This window comes from Poecilia reticulata, linkage group LG14, assembly GCF_000633615.1.
Source record: "Poecilia reticulata strain Guanapo linkage group LG14, Guppy_female_1.0+MT, whole genome shotgun sequence".
Classification (NCBI taxonomy): Eukaryota; Metazoa; Chordata; class Actinopteri; order Cyprinodontiformes; family Poeciliidae; genus Poecilia; species Poecilia reticulata.
Genome location: NC_024344.1, coordinates 16,684,259 through 16,699,279, shown reverse-complemented (window position 1 = coordinate 16,699,279; position 15,021 = coordinate 16,684,259). Strand labels below are relative to the sequence as shown.

Here is a 15,021-nt window from a genome sequence, read left to right as displayed (position 1 = left end):
ATATATGTATTGTAAAGTTCTGTCACAATTATTCCTCTGAATATGTTTTGGTTTTTTTCAGCAAATGGCCTTTTCATTTGACGATTATTTCAATAATTGATTAATCACGATTAATCGATTAATCCCTGGTTGTAACAAAAACCTGAAGAGGTTTTTGAATATGCTGTTTCAGTTGAATATAAACACTTTTTATCTACTCTCAAATAGTCTTGATCAAGTAACTGAATTGTTTTTTGTTGTTTTTTTTGTTTCGGCTAAAGAAGCACCGTTTTTCTCTTCAGTGTGTTAAATAAAAACTCAGATTTGAGTCCAACTGTTGTTACTTTGAGGTTAAACCAACTAAAAGAATAAAAGCTGAAGCAGCTCAGCCAACAGTTTGCACAAGGAGCCGTATTGACTGTTCCTCGCTGGACAGGTCAACCGGCCCGTCAGAAAGTCGATACCGGTGCTTTGGTGACCTGCTGCTGTGAAAATAAACGTTATATAAGCAGAGACACAGAAATGCTGAGCGCTCGGAGGTTTGCCGCGAACTCGGCATCGATTTAGAGACGGGCTATTAAAACTGACACAAAGTGCACCTGCTTTTGACGCCCGTTTGCCGGCCTCTGTCACGGGCGAGGCCTCGCCGTTCCTCCTCCCCACGTCGACCCACGTGGTGCACCGAGCGTCTTAAGTAATGACTCCAGTGTGGCCGTGTGGAGAAATGACAGAGCAGAGCGGCGGCCTCAGACCTGCAGGCCCTGAGCTCCTTACTCTGTCATTAGACACCAGAGCGCTGCAGCGCCGCAGCACTGCGTGCCTCGCTCCTCTCCCGCCCCGGCCGTTCCCTTGTTCCTTTTACCTTTTTCACTCTCACTGCTTCCTCCCACACGTGTTACCCTGCAGTGCATCGTGTGATGTGGGAGTCATGATGAGGGGTGTAGAACCGAAGTTTACACAGGAACTATAAAGTTAGAGATCGCGAGTTCTGCTCCGGTTTTATGTTGTTGTTGTTTTTCCTAGAGGCGAACGAAGCAGGGGTGGGCTTTTGTCGCATCGTTCATCCGTCTGTCGTGAAAAATTTCTTGTTACTAGAAGTTTGATTCATCGCTTTCTTAATGCGTTTCAATTAATGTTGACAGTAGTGCCAGAAAATGTTGTTTTTACAATTTTCTCCAATGTTTGTTCAAAGAGAGCATCAAGAAATGACAGTAAATTTTAAAATTTGATTAAATGGAGTTACTGTGTGCAGATTAAATCTCGCCTCTTTAATTAACTGGCGACTTGAAGAAGCCAATTTCAAATGTTTTCCAAGAGCAGCATTTGTGTTTGTGGCACTATGAATGCCACCCAGTTACCTAAAAAAAAAAAGAAAGAATATATTTTTGATTCTCATTTTTATCATTTTCACTTTAGAACCACAAAATTTTGTGATAAAATTCTAAGTTCATATCACCACACCTAAAATGAAGAGTAACATTTTAATTTGGTTTCCGGTGAAATCTCATAAGAGCATAAAGGTTAGGCTGAAAATGTCTTATTTTTTCACCATTTCAGGCTGGATATTTAATTTAAATTAGGTCAAAATTTTTATAAGAAATTTAAAGGAATTCTGCTGCGAGGGGCTTAAAATGTGCGTGCTTTAATTCTATTCTGAAGACTAATCAAAAAAAAAATTGCCACATTCTGCAGACTTTTTATTTAGTTTTTTTTATGTAAGACAATATTATTAATACATATGAAATTGAACTGGGTGAACAAAAATTTCCAAATGCAAAAAAGTTTATTTTTGTAACGTTTTGGTTTAATTACAGCTGCTATTCTATCATATATTTGCTTTCTTTGAGTGTACAGTCCAGTTAACAATAAATCAATTACTCAGTTGCTTGACGATTATTTCAATAATTGATTAATACGATCAATCGTTTTTGCCCTGATAACACAGAGGTTCCTCCAATTGTTTACATGCGCTCAATGGCGCTCGGGGGGAAAAAAAAGCGTGGATAGTGTGTCTCCTTCCTTTTAGTCACGATGTCATACGGAGAGAGTTTGAGGTAAGATCTTCCAAGACTCTGTCATCCGCTCCACATTAAGCCCATGACAAACCCTGACATTTTTACCAAGCAAGGCGTCTTGTCAGGCGATGGAAAACGCTCGTCTGCAATAGAGACATCAGAGCGGCGTCGTTTGTTTCTGCTCAGTCAACAACACGCGGCGATGCCAGGCCTCAGCTCACAGTGTGCCCGTTTCGCTGGGCCGCACTTTGCCGGGGTTGTAAACAAACAGCCCCGCCAGGTCCAGAGGAAGGCCACCCACAGCTGCGGAGGGCAGATCGCTGGCTCCGACTGATGTTTACGCAAGCAGCGCTGTGGCTAATACGGAGATTTAAGGGCTGGCTTGTTTGTGTGAGTCATCTTCTTCCACCGGCCTCATCTCTGCAGCAGCTCGAAGCCGCTGCAAGTCCAAAGTTTCGCAAGATAAAAAGCAACAATTAGGCTTTGATTTGTCCATTTAACGCGTCCGATTAGAGTTGTTCTAAAACAATCTCGTAGTTAGTAATTGTAGATTTGTTTTGGCTGGTTTCAAGTGTAAAGATAAAACAAATCAAACAACATTGCAGTTCATTGAAAATTTTTTTTTTAATTTGTTTGTTTCTTAATGTAAAGATAGTAACAAATGCTGCAAGGTTTCCATTCTAAACGTGTAATAAGTAACAGGCTGACGTGTCATAAGAAACAGTTTAATTTTGATCTGATTGAGAGATGACCCTGTTTTAGTGAATTACTCCATATTTAAATGTCTGTTTCCATCCAACATCACACATGCTAACATATAAAGTGTAGCAAACTCTGCTGGGACGTTAAGTGGAGAGTCTCCTCCGCCCTCATGCTCACTCTTGGTCTAGCGTATGATCTGTGATGCTGTGGACCTCTCTGTCAGTAGCTGCACGCCATCATAAACACTTTAGATTTTGTTTTATAACAAACACAGAAATGCTTCACCCGACCCAAAATCAATCTTCTACCTTGGCTAACCTGGCCACGATTAGAGGTAGATAAGACTTGAATCTTATCCTTCTACATGCATCACATTTTTAGTTAAAGAATATTTCATGTTAAAATACCTCAAGATGTTAGACTTTCCAGTGGGAATGCCCAATGATCCAAACACAATATGGCTGCCTTGCATATTTAAAAGGGGGCTATTATGTAAAATGTACTTTTTTGACCTTTATATTATGTTATAATGTTATTCCATCATCAGAAACATACCTCAAGTGTTGCTTTGATTAATTTCATGCATGTTTGAGATGTCAACTATTTTAGTGGTTCCTAAAATGGTACAAAGCGCCGCTCTATTTCCACAAAACTCCTCCAGGCTAGTGGCAGCAGCAATTAGCAAGCACCTGGTGGAACTGCACATTTTTAAGTCATGCTTCATGTAATAGCTTTTTTTTTTTTTGTCAATTGAAGGTAACGTAGCACTTTGTGCCTGGAAAATACAAAATGTCTCCCCTTTAAGCTTAACTGCCTTGAATAGAGAAACAAGCTTATTTTCACTTTTAATGCTCTTTTTCAAGTTTCCTTCATTTTCTGCTGGATTTAAAACTTAAGCTCTTCTCTTTCATTTGTTAAAGTGATCAGAAGAAACATTTAACAATCTGGCATTGGCCTGAAAATACCCTGATGGGTGCTTCTCTAGTCTTGTTAATACACGTTTCAGTAGCAAATGTAAAGCTGAGAAGTTGATTGTCATTCAGCGTCGGAATCACTGCATACGATGCTGCCTCTGTTTTCTAACATCAAATCTTTTTTTTTTTCACGTGCCTCGTTATGCCTTCCTGGTGCCAAATGATTGGCTCTGACCGGGGTTTGCCGCCGGGTTTCCTCAGATGTTTGCGACGCCACCACCACCTCAGCTGAACTCATTTCTCTCTCGGCCAAGCTTACAGCTGCGCTCCTCTGCCGCCCTCCTCTTTCTCCTCTCCCCCACCTCCTCATGTTTTTCTTGTCCCTCCATCAAAAACCCGCCTGCTGCATTAAAATAGGAAACAGGCCGCTGTGGCTTGCTTGTTGTTTGTTAGTTTTTTTGCTGATGACGTCTTTGCTGTATTGCTCCGTAAAACCGCAGTCATTTCCGACGCTGCAGTCGTTCCTGCTCGCGTTGCCAAACAGTGTGTAATCACATGTGTCAGGTTGCTTCTCATGAGGATAAGTGTTTACTCAACCGCAGCCATGTCTGTTTCAGCTCCGGACCCGGTGGCGGGACCGGGACATGTCGGAACACCCGTGTTGATAGCCCTCTTAACGGTCTTGTTAGCGTTGGACGTCCATTTTCTCTGCACCATTAAAGTTTAAATATATCTCCTTTTAATCATGTAATGAGATCTCTCTGCCTGTTTCCGGATCTGCGACTCTGGGGAACCACATGGCTTGGCAACCGCAATCTGGAACCACTACTACTAATGCCGAGATATAAAAAGACCACAGCAGTCGTTTAGGAAGTGTGTGATGATATATTTCTGAGCTGTTTGTATGTGCGCGTTGGACTTTTGAACCCCAGGTAAAGCAAATTCCCACATGTCAAACAGCAGCTTTAAAAAAAAAAAATCCTTTTATGTGACCGCACCTCATTTAGGCCCAAGCATGCACTACGATTACTACTCTGATGAAACAGGGGAGAGGCTGTTGCAACAGAGGGCCAGCAAGCCACTTGACCTCGTTTTGACATGAAAAGCTTGGTCAATACTCTGAATGTCGCCGGCGTCTCCCAAGGGCCCGGTGTTTTTTTTCTCGCACGGACGGCATTTCGGTTCGACCGGGGCCGTTAGGTGTTTCGACTCGCGTCTCGTCCTCGTTAAGCGTTGGCAGATGTCAGATGCTAAAGAGCATGTGATGAGACGTTGATGAAACGGCTGCCGTTTGCTTTCGCGCCGACTTCTGCCAAAAGTCTGGCCTCAGCGTCAAAAACATCCTTCAGAAGCAGCGCGTTGATGTCGACTGACAGCAGATCTTAGAGACTTAGAGCCAGCACAGATCAAACTCATTTGGGGTTTTTATTATTGTTTTGTCAAAGAAACAACTTAAAATCTCCATTTGCTTGTTTCTGGATCCAGGTGTTTTCTTTATGTTGACATTTCTGGGAAACTTTTCTGTCACCAGGTTAAAGGTTACTCCACCTTGTAGAGGTACAGGAAGGCAATCAGTGTCTTCAGATATGTCCAGAAACATTGAACTTTTTAACACTTAGGTATATTTGAGTGTGTTGCTATGTAGCAAAGCAGCACAGTACTCCGTACTTGGGAAATAGATGGAATAGGATATATGGTTTTCAAAGCGGCAAACTGAATTATATTTCATCTCATATAGTCTATAAATTATAGGCCCACATTTTGGAGTATGTCTCTTCCAGCTTTGATAATTTGGAAACTCACAATTTTTGCCCCCTTTTTTTTTTCTTTTTGCATTCTTTGTGGTTTAGGTCTGATCAGTATGATTTAGTGTCGCATCGATTACAGTTTTGTGCCCAATCGCAGATCTTTCAAAAACCTGACTTTCCGATTTCGATTTTGAACAATTATTATTAATAATAATAATTATAATTTTTTATATATATATATAATTTTTTTTTTTTTGTCTGAAAAGTGAAGTTGCTAAGTTGTCAACGGTGATGTGACTGTTGTTAACCGCACAGGTGCAGACGTGATCCGATGAGCGGGTCTGTCAATCAGATAAGATCAGTATCGGCCGATAGCCAATCTCCCAAACTTAAAAAAATATATATATATTGGTGCCAATTTATTTTCCGGCTGATTTATCGGTGAACTCCAAGCAGTGTTTTGGGTCACCTGCCTGCCTGGAAGGTGAACCTTACAGGTGTCTTTGTTAGGGGAAAAAACAAAGGCCTGCCCATAGTATGAAGCAACTATCAACATGTTCCAGAGTGAGGATGGTGCTTCAGGGTGCAGAGGGAATTAAAATTATAAACTGGTGGACTCATAATTTACCTTGTAGTTATGAATTTATTGCACTAGACTTTATTCAGTGGCAGCAACAGAAAAAATAAAAAGCACACCACACTTTAAGAAAAACTGTTGTGTTGATCAGATCACATGGAACGATGATAAACACAATGCAGTTTGTGCAACGTGAAAACAGTTAAGCTGAATGAATACACTGCAATTGCAACGTTTACGTCCCACAACGCCCTGAGATTTCAACTCCTGGCTGCTTTTATTTCAAGTATATTTTAGGGACACGTTTTGCTGTCAGAATATGAAGAGCGCTTCTAAAAGCACACCATCTCCTTCCTGCTCTGATCTCTCTGAAAAATCACATGCTGTGACAAATTAAAAAAAAAAAGTGAGGGGGAGGATCAGATTTTTAGAGCCTCTTTTGAATGCTAAATTGTCCTTATTTGCATGTTGGGCTGATCTTGGCCACATTTTCTGTCATCCATCGTTGCCCTCCTTTTGTTTTCACGCCATAAAATGTTCCGCTCTTGATTTCAGTCTGTAGAAGATCCTAAGAAGACAGTTAGGCCATTATCGTTCTTCTGAGTCTGTGTTGGGCCGGGGAAGGGACTTGGGTCGGTTTGTCCTGCCAGGTCCGAACCCCCTGGCAGGACATGACTGCCACCTAGTGAGGATTTGGGACAGATGCATCTGTTTGCATTGCAGGACAACGTGAAACTGACCTGTAGAGAGCATGACGTTTGTTGCTTTGGGAGCAAGTCAGTTAGTCTAGTAGGGAAACAGTGAAGAGCTGCCACTAACAATTATTTTAGTAATCAATTAATATTTCAATTATTCTAACGATTAAGCGATTAATCAGATAAAATATGGCACATTGTACAGATTTTTCCTTTTGCTACTTAAGCCTTTTTTTGTATTAGAAATAAGAAAATTTTTTACTGACTAAAATGCAATACCACAGCATTCCTTTAGTAAACCTGAACCAGGTGAAGCTAAAGCTGCACCACTTCAGGAGTTTTGACTGAAATCTATTTACAGACATAAGCTGATTTTTATCATAAGTGCAAAAATGAATGTATTATTTTTTTAGCAGTTTTGGCTTAATTTGTGATATTAATATCATTTTATTCAGCAAATGGCCTTTTTTTTTTTTTAGACTAATTAACGATTAATAGATTACTAAATTAGTTGTCATGATTAACCTGATTAATTGTTCATGTATTAAATGTGTATGTATTGAAATGTGACACTGACCGTATGTTTCTCCCTCAGGCTCGCATCGCGTTGGAAAGGGGAGCCCAAGCTGTCATCTTCGACGTCAGCGACGTTGCCATCGCCGATGCTGAGGTAAATCTGCTCCAAAAGTTGTACTCTCTCAGTATATAAGTAAGACAAAAAGGCATGTTTAGTAGATTTTTTTTTGCACAGAATTGAATCCAGGTAAAGCTAAAGCCACTTGAAAGAGTTTTGAGTAGAACATATTTGCATACATAGAAAGTTTTTCATCTTAAATCCAAGACGTATTTATGTTTTTTTGGTGCAGATTTGACTTAATTACCCCCTTGAATGTGTTGTTCTTTCAGCAAATGACATATTTTTTCATGTCTGTGTATATGATTGATTGATTGCAAAGATTTTTAACAATCGTTTCAACAGTTGAATAATCCCATTGGTTGTTTAAGCAGTACCTTTAGTCATCCTCTTCATTTAACTGACTGACGCACCAATTCCCGCCCACAGCTGAAGAACACAGACTCCCTCCCCCATCCGGTGGTGCTGATTAAGGGAGCGGATGCTAAGAAGCTGATGAATCTGGTCAACCACAATGAGGAGGCCACAGTTGTTATTGAGGCCAAGGTGGAGCCCAAATGGGTAAGCAGGACGTCTTCTGATGTTCAAGTGAAAAGAAATCTCGAAGAAGCGAGCGTGTGCGTCAGGCTAACACGTGTTCCTCCATCTGCTCTCCAGCCGCATTACGATGTGAGCATCCTGCTTACCATTGTCCTGGTTATCCTCACAATCGTTCTGATCTTTGCTTTCCGCTACAAGTGCAAGTCCAACAGAACTTGGGTGAGTGGCAGCGACGAAACCGCTCAAAAGTTGTTGTTGTTAATGTTTTGGGGGGTTTTCTGACCGTCTTCATCTGCTGTGCGTCCAGGACTCCGTCCATCAGCAGACAGTGCGGGCCATCGGTCGGCTGGAGACCAGGATCTACCGCTCCCAGAGCTGCTCCGGCTCACAGCGCCACCGTGGGGCCTGGGGCTCGGCCAGCAGCTCTAACTCCAGCCCCGTCTGCGCCATCTGCCTGGAGGAGTTCCAGGAAGGCCAGGTAGGGAGAAGGAGAGCCTGCAAGACGGGTTGTGTTTGTCCGATGCCTCGTGAAAAGAGTTGAAGTTTTTCACCTTTTTTGTCGCATCAAAACCACAAAGTTCAAGATATTTTATTGAAATTTTATGTGATAGAAGCATAAAATTGCTAAGTAGAAAAGAAAATAGAATAATTTGAAAATCTCCATTAAAAAAACTATTGATTGTCCCACTGTCTCTTGGAAGTAAACAGACATGTTTTAGGTACAAATGTCCATTTTTGTTTAGTTATTTTGTAATTATGTAATTTATTTGTATTATTTGCTAAATGAATTTTTAATTTGAAGGAAGAGAATCCTTAGTTTTCCTTTCAACCGTTCACTACTTTCTCTGTCTTAATCATATGAAGTCTTATAAATAAAGTCTTAAAATAAAAACAGCGTGAGGGGAGGAAATATATTTGCTGTTGGTTTGCTGTTCCTAGTGGGTAATTTACCAACAAATCTGTCTCTGTCTTTCTATGCCAGAATCTGAGGATCATCTCTTGCGCTCATGAGTTCCACAGAGACTGTGTGGATCCCTGGCTGATGCAGCACCGCACCTGTCCTCTCTGCATGCACAACATCATGGGTCAGGATGCAGATTTGTTGCTATATATATATATTTATATAGAAGAAAAATAAAATTCCTTACTGTTACTGATTAAAATAATGTTTTTGTTGTACGAAACTCAGGAAACAAATTTGGAAATTTTTTAATGATTTATTTCTGTTTTACCTAAAGATTTTTTCTCTCTGTTCTCGCGCTGTCTGTCGTCCTCAGGAACGGAGCGTCAGCCTCAGAGAAACAGAAACCAGCAGAGTTCGGAGCAGAGCCAGAGCTTCCTGCACCCGCAGCAGTACAGCAACCCTCACAGCCACCCGTTCCCCCAGCACGCCATCCCCTTCTCCATGAGGCCCCACTACCCCCGCGGGCCCTCTGGACCCTACCCCAACCTGGGCCACTACAGCGGCTCATCTCCTATGGACGCTCAGACCCTCCACTTCCTCAGCAGCCGGCAGCTGGCGCCCAGCTGCGGGTTCCACCTCCCGGTGGACGTTCCGGGGCGACCCCACAGGCTGGGAGCCAGCTGCCGGACCTCCGCCCATCACTATGCGTCGCGCCGCTCCTGCCACACCTACCGCTCCTCCTGTCCGGCCCAGCGGAACGCGTCCGGCTCCAGGCTGCAGCACGGTGCCTCGGCGACGGCGCAGAGCCGTGGCGTGGCGGGCAACGGCCGGCAGGACGATGGGAGCTGCTCCGGAGGCAGCTACCACACAGAGCGCAGCGGGTACCTGGCAGACGGGCCGGCCAGTGACTCCAGCTCGGGGCCCTGGCACGGCTCCTCCAGTGACTCTGTCCTCAACTGCACGGACGTGTCCCTGCAGGGCGTTTATGGCAGCTGGTCCACCTTCCGCAGCTCTCTGAGCAGCGACTACGATCCGTTCGGGTACTTCGGGGCAGCGCCGGTGGCCGGAGTGGGGAGTGGGCACGCCCTACGCAGGAACAGTCTGGAGGCCACGGCCCAGAACCGGCCCAAGTCTCTGGATTCTGTTGTGAACAAACCAGGCTGCCTGGAGGAGCAGCCGCAGACTGTCTTCAGCCACATCCACTACCACCGCCACAGACATCACCACTATGAGGAGGGGGAGCACGGCCAGGGGCCGAGCAGGGGCTCAGATGAGGAGCAGGGGGCTGCCGCCGCCTCCGCTCCGGGTCACAACAAAGACTCCCCGGCGTGCCCCCCAAAACACAGCCCCTGCCACTGCCCCAAGCCAGAGCCCACCGACCGACCCAGCCCGGGGATGGAGCGGCAGGACCTTGACCAAACGGGACCGCCGGTCATTGTTCCCCCAATCCCCCTGCAGCTGCAGCCCCACTGCTGCCACCAGGGCCACGGACACCCCTCCGCTCCTCTAGTGGGGGGGTGTCTACTTGACGGACCCTCCGTTCACTTTCACCAGAGCCTGGACCTGCAGGACGACCGCAGCATCCACATCCACTACGGCCAGAGCCCGGCCTACTGCTGCCCGCCGCCTGAGCTGCACCCGGCCCTGCTCCCCGTGCCCCTCATCTTGGACTCGGCGGGGATAGAGGAGTGGCCGTGCTGCGGGGGGGCGCATGTCGTGTGGCAGAGGCAGGTGCAGCAGGCTCACTCAGAGCCTCAGCTCATGGGGCCCGGGACCTCAATGGACAGACCCTCCTGCAGGTTCCACCAGGGGCCCTCTGCTGAGCGCAACACGGACATTTGTTTATACTGCCAATCAATGCACCATAATCAGGGTGAGGATCCTTTTTATTTTTTGCTAGCCAGGCCTGCATGAAATTTACGCTTAGTCACTTTAGATATAATATGTCGCCTGGAGAACATTTCATGGTCAGATTTGACATTTTGCTGTAATTAATTATTTCATTTATATCAAATCTGCCGTCCTCTAGTGGGTGTGGAAGTGACATCACATATTATTTCAATACCCTTTCAGCAAAAAAAACACTGGAGACTGCACCACTTCTTCTCTGCTTGTAAATATCAGCCCGTTTCATTTAGCAGACCGATACCGATGTGTTAAAAATGAATAATATTGGCTGATACCGATGTTATCACCGAAATATCTTGCATAAAATAGCTACGTAAAAACTCTTGGTGAAATTCAGGAAACTTTGCAACAATTACACACATGGAGGTTCATCAATCTCAAAATATTAAGTCCACAATTTTCAAGTCTCTGTACTGCTTCACGCACTGCTTGCTGTAGAAGAAGCACAGTATAACTAGTTAGCACCATCTCAAACTCTATCAATTTGTTACCTCGCTACAATACTTTTTTTGCCTTTAAATGTCACCAAAAGCTGAGGATAGACATTTTGGTGGCTGAAACAAAACCTAAAATACTCAACTGAAAGGAAATGTTTCCTCCTTCATTTGGCTCAGGCACAGAGAAAAGAAAGTTGATGCTGTGGCTGATGGACAAAGATTCAAAAAGGTCTGAGATCGGTTTGTCTGTACTCAAAGAGGACACAAATAAAAGAAAGCTTTTTCCAACCGGATGAAGTTTATGTTCACAAACAACACCCCCAGTTCCCATGATGAGCTACTTTGAACTTTTGCTTCTGGTCAGTTCAATGCAAAACCTCTGACCTCTTGTGGAAGACCATGTTTAATTATTTAGAAGCTGTCTCAATGTATTCGATGCAAACACTTTTTGCTGTTTTCAATCCTATTCTCCTCCTTTTTATAATCATATTAATCATATTCAATTGTGTCCACAGGATCAGAAGAGGAGTCTGGGGTGTAAGAAACTGTCTCGTCCCCATCGCTGCCCAGGAACAAGAACGGAAAAGGTTCTTACAAAACCCCACCAGTAACGGCCTTCACTCAAGCAAAAGTCCCAGCTGCCTTAGGAGGACTCTCATCCTCAGATAGTGAAATTATATTCATTTTGTAAAAAAAAAACAACAAAAAAAAACAAAAAAAAACTTAGAATATTTGATATAATATATATACTTTATGATTTGAATGTGTGAAGATAGGATAGGGTGTTGCAGGGGAAACAACTCTCCTGGTCAGACGCAGGAGGATTGTTCACATGGTCGCAGTTTCCCAAGCTCCTCGGCAACCGCCACCCAACGAATGGTCCTGCTTTGGGCGTGGAGCCTGCATGAAGTGAGACTTCGTCTCTGCATCACTTGCTCTTTTTTCTTTTTTTTTTTTTTATACAAAGCAACTTGATTTCTCGTAGAGGTACTTCCCTTTCTCTGCCTTCCTTCGCTGAGTCCGCTCTCAGCTGAGAAATGCTTTTCTCTCCAGCCTACCTCAGCTCAGATTTTCTTAACACGCCTCACACAAAGAGAGAGACGGAGGGGACGTCTTTAAAGGTACTGCTGTAGTGTTTTGTTTTAAATTCCTATGTAGCTTCCACAAACTCAGCAGGTAGTAGTTCCCTCTCTTGGCAGTCTGGATTGTTCACACGGAGAGAGAAAGTTTTTCGATGCTCGGCCCCCCTCAAAACGACGAGCATCCTCTGAGGTCGCTCAGCCTCGATTTCATTATTTCAGTAATGGCAGCTGTTTCTTTTTTCTTTTTTTTTTGTCCTTCTCATTTCTGTTTTTGATGTTTGCAAGGTTTTTAGTTCTTCAAAACCAGCCGGTTTGACTGAATTATGTGATGGTCATTACAAGCTATTGTCATGTTCTTTTTTTTTTGTTGTCATTTCTCTTGCTAGTGGTTGTTTCAGTGCTGTTGGGCCCCTCAGACGGAGGCTTCGTCAGAAGGATGGCGATCACATCTTCAGTTTTATTTTATTTTGTTTTTTACTCACCTTGACATTATGCTGTTTGCTGCAAAGGTGATGCTTTCCACTCGTCTTCCACAAGCTGTGAAACAAAGCGTAATTGCCTTGTGGCGCAACTGGTGTAAAATCATGTACCTTGCAAAATGTTCACCTGGTCGAATCTGTTCACTTTTTCTCAACCTCAAACTTCAGTGGATTTTATTGGGGGGGTTTTGTGTTAGATCAACAAAAAAGCAGTAAAGGGGAGGAAGAAAGGCCGCGTGTTCGGCCTTGGTCACTCTAACTGCGTTTCCATTGACCACATAACGGCGAAATTTGGCATTTCGAAGATAAGTTTGCTTAATGGAAACATGGCAATTTTGAAAAAAGCATTTTGCCGCTAGGATGAGGAGATTTTTGGCCGTATCAAAATTGGTTTTATTTTGCCAAACTGCAATGGAAACACCTTTTTCACATCACACGTGTCACACGATCAATAACCGGATGCTGGAGGAGGATCCAGCATGTTTTCTATTGACTCGTCAGAATTATTCATGTGTGATTTTGATTCCCTTTCTTAATTAATAGAAACACAGCAATAACAAACGTATATTTTTTCCGACATTAGCGGAATATTGACAAATTTGCAATGGAAAATTTCAAACTTTAGTTGACTAAAAGTGATTGACATATACAAGAAAAGACTCAAAGCTATTGACTTGGAGTTTAGAGAAGCTGAATATAAAATGCATGCCACACCTTTAAGATCTTCGTTTGTAAAAAAAATAAAAAATGGAAAAAGTGAATTCTTCCACTTCGCAATAATTTGCTACTTTGTGTTGGTCGATCACGTAGAAAGCCGCTGAAATACACTGAAGTTTGCTGTAATGTGGGGGGGTGAATACTTTTGTACTGTACTTTTATCAGTTTGTCTGATTCTACGCTGTGGCACCACTTGTACTAGAGCTTGATAACAGTACAGAAGAAAACACTTGGCATTTGGAAAGAACATCCACGTTGAACTCAGCAACACTTTCAATTCAAGAAATTTTAACTCTCGACATGTTTTTTTTTTTTTTCTTTAAGTGCAAAAACGCTTTAAACAATTGAGATATTTGTTACCACTTGCTCTGATTTATCCGTTGACCAGCGGAGGGGGGTGGGGGGGTGTGCATTTCAGTAAAAAAGCTAAAATACTAAACCGTACAGGAGAAAGTCAGTCTCGCTTCAACATTTGATTAAGCTGAGATCAAACCAATAATAATCACATCCTCTGAAAGGCTCAGTGAGTATGTGAAGGGATTTATTTTTACTTTTATTATTATTTCAATTTGTTTTTGTAACTTTTGGGCAGACCTGCTGCTGCTGAATAAGGGCTTGTGGAAACTGCAGCGCAACCGGTAGCACTTACGAAACCCTCACATGATGTGCCTTATTGATTCAGACTAAAATCAGGAAGCTCCCAACGACGACAGCTCTTACCTGCCTAACCAAAGAGGCAAAAAAATGAAAAAAAAAATAAAAATCCTGAACTCAGTGAACCCTGCTGTTATGCGTAGTGCCTTCTCGTTTTCTCGCCCTTCCTTTGAATTTTTCCGTGCGCCCGACAAGAGAGCACATGTTCAAATAGACGTGGTAATAATAATTTTGGGCAATCATGCAGAATCTATCACCTGTAGTCCTTCTTACAAATACCTCACTTTGAATGTGCCTTTAGCTAATGTATGGGGGGGAGGGGCTGACTTTTGCTTTTTTTTTTTTTTCCTTCCCAAACGGTCCCAGGGACTGACATGGAAATGACTGAATTATTATAATAAGCACTTTGGCCTTAAGATTTTATACCGAAATGAGTTTAAATTCCTAGTATTAGTGCAAGCCAGCCCACAATCATCAGCATGTGAAGAGTAGCATTTACCACAGAACATCTGGCACGATTTCATCCTTGTTCAAGATCTTTCTCTTTGTGTTGTTTATGTGTTTTTGTTTTGTTTTTTTGCAAGAATTAGGAGCTGAAAATGCCTTTTGTAATAGAGTCAAGAGAAAAAAGAAAGAAAAAGCGGTCCCTCTAGAACGTTAAGGGATAATGTCAGTATATTTTGGATACTTTGTGTACAAAAGAGAACAACAAAACCCAGAAACAAGATAGTGTTGTATTTTATATATATAATAGAACATTTCAATATAGTGACATGTCACTAATATATTTATTTACTAATATATTTATCCATTTTTGTCCAGGTTTGAAAAGATTTCTGTATAGTGAATGTTTCTGTATAGAAACTGACCGGTGCCATCGCAAATATATCAACCTGTCTTCATTCCAATTATATGCAAATAAATTATTTTGAAATACAAAACAGTTGAGTTTTGTTTTTATTTATTTTTGCTTTAGAACCATTGGTGTGTTTTTTTTTACACCAATAGTTGTCTAAACTCGTCGACCTTCAACCCT

At 42.7% G+C, this 15,021-nt stretch overlaps 1 protein-coding gene across 1 annotated transcript in view; it reads left to right on the top strand.

Moving 5' to 3' along the window:
* Nucleotides 1-14,623, top strand: part of rnf43 (ring finger protein 43) — a 100,234-nt gene extending 85,611 nt beyond the window's left edge. Inside the window, exons 3-9 of the mRNA XM_008428115.2 lie at nucleotides 7,226-7,300; nucleotides 7,694-7,825; nucleotides 7,922-8,023; nucleotides 8,112-8,282; nucleotides 8,787-8,889; nucleotides 9,082-10,581; nucleotides 11,569-14,623. Of these exons, the coding sequence (XP_008426337.1) occupies nucleotides 7,226-7,300; nucleotides 7,694-7,825; nucleotides 7,922-8,023; nucleotides 8,112-8,282; nucleotides 8,787-8,889; nucleotides 9,082-10,581; nucleotides 11,569-11,594 (2,109 nt within the window). The 3' untranslated portion in view covers nucleotides 11,595-14,623. The remainder of the gene's footprint in view (nucleotides 1-7,225; nucleotides 7,301-7,693; nucleotides 7,826-7,921; nucleotides 8,024-8,111; nucleotides 8,283-8,786; nucleotides 8,890-9,081; nucleotides 10,582-11,568) is intronic.
* Nucleotides 14,624-15,021: the final 398 nt, after the last annotated feature.